Raw genomic sequence first — 8,792 nt, forward strand, 5'->3', positions numbered from 1 at the left:
CAGGTATCAGGCATCAAAGACCCAGAGCAAAAAAATCATAATGTGAATGAGGGGGGAGTGTGGAATGGAGGCCCAAAGCCAATCTGTAAGCAATCAGACATTCCATTACAGAAGGGTCGTGGGGAGGAGACAGGCCAGTCAGGGTGCAGTGTAGCACTGATGAAACACACAGTTTTCCTTGGTTGTTTAATGCTTCCTCCCCCCAACTATTATGACCCTAATTCTACCTTACAAATCTGGCTAGACCAGAGCATGTACATGGGTACAGATAAGAGCTGGAAACACAGGGCATATAGGACAGATAAACTCTTCGAGACCAATATTGAGAGTGGCCATACCAGGAGGGGAAGGGAAAGGTGGGGGGAGAGAGGCAGAACCGATCACCATGGCCTACCTATAACCCCCTCCTAGGGGGATGGACAGCAGACAATGGGGTGGGGGGAGACATCAGACAGCGCAAGACATGAAAACATAATAATAATTTGTAAATTACCAAGGGTTCATGAGGGAGGGAAGGGGAGAGAAAGGAAAAATGAGGAGCTGACACCAAGGGCTCAAGTAAAAAGAAAATGCTTTGAAAACAATGATGGCAACCTATGTACAAAAGTGCTTAAGACAACAGTGTATGTATGGATTGTGATAAGGGTTGCACAAGCCACCAGTAAAATGATTTTTTTTAAAGAATGTAACAGAATTCGCTCTCAATTCTGCATCCATTCCTTACTGTAGTAATATTAATAATTATGTAGAAAGCAAAACTATTTTAGAACCTGAAATGGTTGCATTTGCAGACATCATAAATAATAGAAATACAGACGCTGTTTTGTGGAATGATTTCTCTTCTCATGATGTAATGTATTGCATTGAAAGAGTGCCAAGTAACACAGTGGACCATTTGGAAATTCACGTAGAAAAATTCTGAATGGCAAACACACAAGTTTCTGTAACCAGAGTATATTTCTATGGCTCAAAGATAGTGATAAAAATGATAAGAGGGAGTGGCTACTGAATTTCCTATCATCGAGTCCAGTATTGATTTCCTTGTGAACTCAAAAAAACAAACCAAACTTACTGCCATCTAGGCGATGCCAGCTCATAGCAAGCCTATAGGGCAGGGTAGATTTGCTCCTGTGAGTCTCTGAGACTGTCACTCTTTGCAGGAGCAGAAAGCCCCGTCTCGCTCACACAGAGTGGTTGGGGGTTTTGAACTGCTAACCTTGTAGTTTGGCAGCCCAATTTGTACCACTAGTCCTAAATTATTCATTCTCAATTTACAAGACATGAATCTAGTGACTGATACACCTCAGTGTGGTTGACAAGCATATAAACAGTTAAGTTCACATAGACTGTATATTGTCACCAATATTTAAAGCAAAGACACAGCTTTGGTCTCATTCATGAAGTAGACATGCAAATTAATAGAGAACACAGGCATCAGAAAGCGGTTTTACAATGTGGTGCTGCTGCCACTTTAACGATTGTTGCACGTGGACCATCCAAGGACAACATGAAGTGTGTGAGTCCCCAAATAGCAATCTTGGGGTGTTTCCTCCAACTTGTTGCTGATCCATTTTTGGCCAGTTGCATCTCAAAACATGGTTAACACAGGAACAGACAACCCCATTCTATATGTCTAAAGCAACACAGGAAGAACACCTGAGCCGAGCAAAGTATCTGCAACGGCCTCACCAGCATGTGACACCAGACAACAAACAAGGAAGGCCGGAGAAGACAGAGACATTTGAATCTTGCTGTTGGTGAAGAATAATGCATCTACCATGGACTGCCAGAGAGACACATCTGTCTTGGAGGAAGTACAGCCAAGGCATCGGCCTCTGGAAAAGGACATCATGCTGGGTAAAGTGGAAGAGCCTCTGGGAGAGGGCTTTCTACAGTGGTTGCCACAAAGGGGCTCACGCCCCAGGACGACGAGGACAGCACAGGAGCAGCAGGGGTGCTGCCTTCTGTTGTTCATGGGGCAGCTAGAGCAGGATCGGACCTGACAGCACCTGACAGCAGTAAATGATAAGAGCCTCTGGGAGAGGGCTTTCTACAGTGGTTGCCACAAAGGGGCTCACGCCCCAGGACGACGAGGACAGCACAGGAGCAGCAGGGGTGCTGCCTTCTGTTGTTCATGGGGCAGCTAGAGCAGGATCGGACCTGACAGCACCTGACAGCAGTAAATGATAACGTCCGACCGACTCTTTGCAGGGAAATAAGCTCCGTGTCTCAGTGTGTTGAGAGATTTCACTCATCTTCTTCACACAGATCAACCTCTTCTAAGACATGCATCCTCAACAAAGAGCAAACCGGTCAAGCTATATGTCATATTGGTTAACTTAAATCATAACCCACGCACTGCTGTAGACTGGTTCCGGCTCATAGCAACCCTCTGGGACAGGGTTGAGCTGCCCTGTGGTTGTCAAGACTGTCACTCTTGACAAGAGTAGAAACCTCTGCGGTCTCCCCGGGAGCAGCTGGTGGTTTCGAAATGCTGACTTGATGGTTAGCAGCCCGATGCGTAACCTGCCACCACTAGGGCTCCCGTAACAAATCAGAAATGAAGTAGTTCACTCTTCGTGAAGCCTGCAACTTGGATTTTTCTAAATGCAGAAGCTAGTCCGATGGCAATACTGCCAACATGCCAGGGTGTTAGAGGGGCTGAGACAGAAGAAATGCGAAACAACGAACATGCTACTTTCTTACCACAGGAGGCATGTCCACTTAATCAAGCAGGACACAGATTGTTGTCCTGAAGCCGTTCATTTTCTTTTTCTACTGGTCGGTCACTCTACCCATTTTTGTTTTGTTTTGTTTTGCCACCTCTACCCAGAGATGGTGAGGAAAAGTGGGGCTTTCTACTCCCGTAAAGAGTGACAGTCTCAGAAACTCACAGGGGCAGTGAGACCCGGCCCTGACTCAGTGGCAGTGGGTTTTACACATGGATGGGCAGGGCTTAAGACATATTTAGGCCACTGCTGCATGTTAAAATGCCTTTCTAACACACTTTGGGGCACAGGTGGTGTAGCCACAAGTGTAATCCTGGAACCGTACACTCAGATTCTAACTGCTTCAGAACACACCGCTGAAGACCAGCCACACAGAGGAGCTATCGAAGTGTCATTTACAGGGGATTTAGATAATTTAAGAGAAGACTGACCACAATACACAACCAAGACTGCCAAATACTAATTGCCAAACAGTTCGCTATCGCAGACACATGAGAGGAAGAGGAGTAAATGCTGGAAGCGCTCCAGTAGTATTACGTGCTAGAGAGGGATGCCACGTAACCACAAGTGGCGCCATCATGGACACACTTGCATCTTGTATCATGTATGGATTCTTTTAGACAGATTTTCCCTCTTAAACAACGTGGCTGTACCTGACGAAGATGCACGAGGGCATCCCAGGAATCAATGCAGGTTTATCCTGGTGACTTTACTTAATGGAGAAGTGTGGCAATCTCATTATTAGTGTACAGGTTCAGGTAAGGTTGACAAAGGTCTGAAAACCATAAAGCATCAGGATGACAAGGCCACCTTGCTTTTGATGGGTGTGGTAGGTGAATTAGTGGTGTCAGTTCTTTGCCCCTTGCTGTATTCATACCCACAGCCTTGGTGATTTTAAAGTTCCTTCTACTAAAGGGGTTGAGGCCAGTTTCCCGTCCCTCGACTTTGGGTTAGGAGCTCTCGTGTCACACTGGCTAACCACTGGGCAGCTAGAACTCACCAGCCGCTCCGCAAGAGAGAGATGAGGCTGTCTGCTTAAATAGAGATTTACAGCCCCAGAATGCCTATGGAGCAGCTTCACTCTGTTCTATAGGGCCACTACGAGTCAGAATGATTTGATGTGGGATTTTGCCAGGTGACTTGCTGTGGCCAACAGGATGCAGCTGAAGTGATAGTGCACCAGTCTGAGCTTAGACCTTAAGAGTCCGTTTCCACTTGTTCTTTTGTATCTATAGCACGCCTTGAGAAAAACATGCCCATGCTACTATCCATTGGTCCCGGGAAGACCACGAAAGACAAGGGTATACTCTAACTGAAGGGGACCACCTGGGCCTAGGCCAGATTAACATGTCTTCTGCTGAACCCAGAGACCTGAGCTAGTCACCAAGTGCTTGCTAAATCCAACCTACATCAGCCAACTTTCAAGGGATCTGAAGATGCATGAGAACGGTGGATTGCTAGTTGAAGCCATTGTGTTTTTCAGGGGGTTGCTATGCATCATTTTCTTGGCAAGAGCTAGTGGATAGCCATGGAAACCACTGCATTCCTGGATCTGGCCACCACACTAGTTGTTCCAGCATCATTGACTACCTGCTCCACATAGAGTAGAACTGGTTCTATCAGCACAAGGAGAGGAGCTTCAACCATAAAGTGCCTTGAGCATTGAATAATGTTATATTCTAATTAATGAAAAGCACATTGCAATAGAGATGGGTGTGACTATCGCTAATGGGCAACTAGACCATCAGGACTTCTCTAACTTAATATTTAACCTTTGGAGGTTTTCTATGATCCAGAATACATTTCCAGTATCTCCAGTTGGTCTCGAGATAAAATAAATCCATATACTTGTACTTCGTGTTACTTTGTCCTTAAAAGTTTTATTTTTTGAAGACCTATTTGAATGAAAATGGAGGTGTGAATAATCTATTAAAATTTATAATTTATGAACATTAAAGAATGAGTTCCTCCAATAACCTCCGAAGACCCAAGTCACGAACGTTAAACAGTGCTAACACCCGTTAAGTATTGCTCTGAGCTTGGCAAAGCACAAGCCACTGCAAGCCACCACTCTTGTTCTCAATAAACGTAATGCGAATTAGCATTAACGTGGTTGGGAAGAGCATGTATACATACTATGTATGAAAGAGGGAGTCAGATCACCTTCTCGCTAATAAACTAAAGGAGGAAAAAGAGATACAGAATCTTAGTCTCGTGTTCTTTTGATGAATAAAATTATTTATCATCCTAAGGATGAGTGTTCTCACGTAGACATTTGTTTATCACGGGACAGTTCTTTCCTTCCCTCCAAACTTCACCCTCATAGTTTCCAGTGCAAGACACATTCTAGGGCATTCTAGAGAAGAGCTATCAGAACCTGATGCGTGCTTCTTGATTAATGGTAATAAATCTTATGCGCAAGGCTTTAAAAGAAATCTCCCAGAAGGAATTGTTTCAACAGGAAGCCACTGTCTGCCATGTAGTTAAAGGATCCAGGGCCAGAACCTTCATCCGACAAGATGAAGTCTAAGAGGAAAGGGTGGCAAAGAGGAAACGGAGGCCTCTGCCGGGTTCACCTTTAGCCTCGGGGGACTCGTGTATTGTGGGAGGAGACCCTGAAACAATAAAGAGACTTCTGTCTGTTCACGGGGCTCAGCACAGCCTGCCCTTCTCCATCCCCTGTCCTGCCATAGAGACATGACGTTTTGTTCAAGTAAAGGCCGTCGTTGACTGTAGGGAAAATGAAAGGAACCTTTTCATAATACTAAGCTGAACCCTGCGAAACTGTCCCTGTCAAATATCAGCACTTTCCTAAGGCTTAATGCAATTCAACGAGCAAAGCTAAAATACCACCACCCACCAAACAACCACAGACACTGGAAGCCCAGGCAGTGGCCCAGGCTACTCTGTTCTACTCTGAATGAGTTCCATTCCTACATCCGTCTCTAAGTCAATGGGAGGTGCCGTTCACATCCAACGGCATCTGACCAAGAGTTTGTCTGAGGACAGAGTGGACCTTTCTGTGCTTCCAAGACACGAGAGAAACACTGCCAGATACACTAGAACATTTTTCTAACAGAGCAATAATAAAAACAATAACGCCTTGATGTACGTCTCCTCGTAGCACCCGTTTGTTATGGCTAGATTATTTTTACAACGTGCATTTCTCAATCTCCCCCATCGCTCGTCCATTAACGCCACGCTCTTGGCTGAGGAAGTCCGCACATCGGGCCTGGGGCCCAGGGTCAAGAGAAACAAATGTCTTGGCACGAGGCTGGGAGAGGAGAGCTACCATACCTGGAGAGCAGCAGTTTCCCCCGGAGCTGCAGGTCAGCCGCGCAGTCCTCCGAACGGCAGTTCCTTTCAAAAACGGTCTGTGAGAAAGACACAACAGGAAGGTCAGCACAGGACCACCAGCCAGCTGACCGCCTGCAGAGCAGGCCACGCCTCCTCGGTGCCCTGGGAGCCCTAGAGCAGCCACGACCCCAGCATGGGGAGGGGTCACGGCCCCCAAGGAAGCCCAGGTCACCGGTACTCTTGCTTTCAGGGGGGTGTTACCTTAAGGAGCCCTGGTGGCACGTGGGTTGAGTGCTTGACTCGTAACCCCAAAATTGGTGGCTCCAGAGCCTAGAGAGCCTTCACAGTTGCACTCTGTCACGTGGTGTCACGCCGAGTCAGAACGTCCCTCCCCTGGGCCCCTTTCCTCGCTGGAGGAAGTGCTTTCTCAAGTCGTTTTTCAAGCAGGGGACACGTCAGCATCCTTTCGATCTTGGCTCATCTGAGCATGCCCCTGAGATGGTTTCAGACGGGAAGGACCCCTAATCTCCGGGAGTAAAATCTTTTCCCATTATCGTCTGACCGTTTCCTTCGAATTGCTTCCTTGGGGAGGGTGGTGGTGGTGGATCTATGTTAAGATTCGTTCTTCCTTAGCAACAGGGCCATAGTCTAAATTTAGTTACCAAAGGAAGAGCCTATGGCAATTGGGTTTTTACTGAGGGCACCGTGACAGACTGTTACAGTGTGGGTGTGGGTGTAGGTCTGTCCATCTATCTAGCTGGGACAGCAGCATTTAGTAAGGACACAATGTCCTTTCTCTAACCAAGAAGGAGCCTCAACAGCCAAAGCCCCACCCTGTGCTGGGGCCGGATGCTCAGAGTGCCAAAACCTGATCTATTTCCAGAGGGCTGTGAGATGTGGCTGAGCTGGCGCCGCTCCATGGAGGTCAGCCTGGGAACAAGAAGGGGCAGTTAGAGAAGGGCTATTGGTTTCTTTTCTCCAGGATGCATGACGGGCTTCAGTCCTTCCCTCAGTCTGGGCTCAACTTCTTTAGTGTTTCTTCTTGTTTGAGCAAACAAATTCTAAATTCTTTAGTATTTCTGATCTGTGCATGGCAGGCTTCTCTCTGTTCCAGACTGACAGACACTCAGCTAGTATCAGACGGCTTTGATCCCTTCACTGGGATTTGGAGAGAAGAGCCTGGTGTCCTTTTCAAATGATTAGTCATTCAACTTCTTTATGGTCGGTCCTCTTGTTGGCCTTTTCCGCCTTCTCCCTACAGAATCTAGTTCCAGGTGGATTTGTTCCCCTCCCAGAGAATCATTCCAAGAGGCTTCTTGGCAGTGCCAGCATGGACTCCAGCAAACTTCTTGGCCAACAAATAGTCTAGACCCAACCAGACAGAATAACTTTGCCTATGGAAATTCATATTCCGTGCCACATTGCCAAAAGAATAAAGTGTCCCAGCCAACATTCCCTTCCTTGACTGGGTGTGGTGGGGGGTGGGGGACACATGGAGGTTTGGGCAAAAAAAGGAGGAAATTTACATGTTCTTTTGGACACTCCTGGGGGCCAGGACAGAGCCAACTCTCCAGGAGATTTTTTAAACCTAAGACATGTGCGCTTTCTTGTGCCATCGCAACCAGGGAGCCGACAGGAGGAAGTGGGCGTGTGGCTGCGTGAAAGCCTCAGGAGAAATGAAAGGAAGGCATTATGCGTTTTAGAAAGCCTACCTCAGTCGGGCTCTCCCACAAGACTAATGAAACCTAACCAGGAGGCCCCCTCACTGACATGGCCTCTGTCCAGGTCTGGTACTTAAGTCGGCATTGACCATTGTACTCTTTTTCTTTTTTTTCATGAAAAGAACTCTCCTCTCAGATTGGGTGCCCCAACCCAGCCCTGCTCCTGGATGATAGCTTCCCAGGTGTTGTTAGCCTTTCATGTTTCACAGGCAGGTGGTGTCCACAGGTGGAGGTGGTTGAAAACGGAAGACGAGGATGTGACCTGCATCCATCAGGTGTCAAGCAGGCTGGGGAGAGCCGACCCTGGTCCTCCTCCTCCTCCTCCTATCTCGCACTTACCTTGTCTCAGACTGGCTTCCCAACTTCCCACATCAGCACATCCTCACAAGGCAATCCCTGCATGTCCCCAACCCCAGCTTCCTCTGGCTCATGTTCTCGCATCCTTCAATCGGCAGAGAAAACTGAGTCCCTTGGCAAGCTTTGGCCCTGCTGTAAACTGGTCCTCTCACCCCGGCAACGTATCAGAAGAAACTATTATTTCTTTAACCGTTGCTTTTGTCAACTTGCCCAGGGCCTTGGGAGCAGGTGTTTTCTGGGCTGGGCCTTCTTGCCCAGGATGTCGCCTTCTTGGCTGGAACCTTTGCGGCTGTTCCTTTGTTGAGGGAAGCTCTCAGGGGAGCTGCCCTTGGAAGCCGCTCAGCTTCAGGCTTTGCAGTTTGGTTCCTCGTTTTCTTGGCCTTTGTGATTCAAAACGACCCACATCTGCTACCCTGGGCCTGCTTTTCTCTGGTCTCGATTTTTTGGGTCCATCGTGTGGCTGCCCATTTCGTACTGGTATCTGCCTTGTGCCAGATGTGGGGGACGCCCTCCCTTCTGGAGGGAAGTGTGCGTGGGAACTTGAGGACAGAGTCAGGGTGTTGCAGGCATTTGCAAACATCCCTCCTTACTTGAGTGCAGCGCCCATCAATTCCATTCTCCCATTACTAGAAGGATATGGAGGGCAATGGGAGCCCAAAATCCATCTACAGAGTACCTACACGGATTG

At 47.6% G+C, this 8,792-nt stretch overlaps 1 protein-coding gene across 1 annotated transcript in view; it reads right to left on the reverse strand.

Moving 5' to 3' along the window:
* Positions 1-8,792, reverse strand: part of ITGA9 (integrin subunit alpha 9) — a 313,829-nt gene that overhangs the window by 161,527 nt on the left and 143,510 nt on the right. Inside the window, exon 10 of the mRNA XM_030887657.2 lies at positions 6,027-6,103. Coding sequence (XP_030743517.2) covers positions 6,027-6,103 — 77 coding nt within the window. The remainder of the gene's footprint in view (positions 1-6,026; positions 6,104-8,792) is intronic.

This window comes from Echinops telfairi, unplaced genomic scaffold, assembly GCF_000313985.2.
Source record: "Echinops telfairi isolate 266 unplaced genomic scaffold, ASM31398v2 ScPeMD7_7420;HRSCAF=8458, whole genome shotgun sequence".
In the NCBI taxonomy this organism is placed as follows: domain Eukaryota; kingdom Metazoa; phylum Chordata; class Mammalia; order Afrosoricida; family Tenrecidae; genus Echinops; species Echinops telfairi.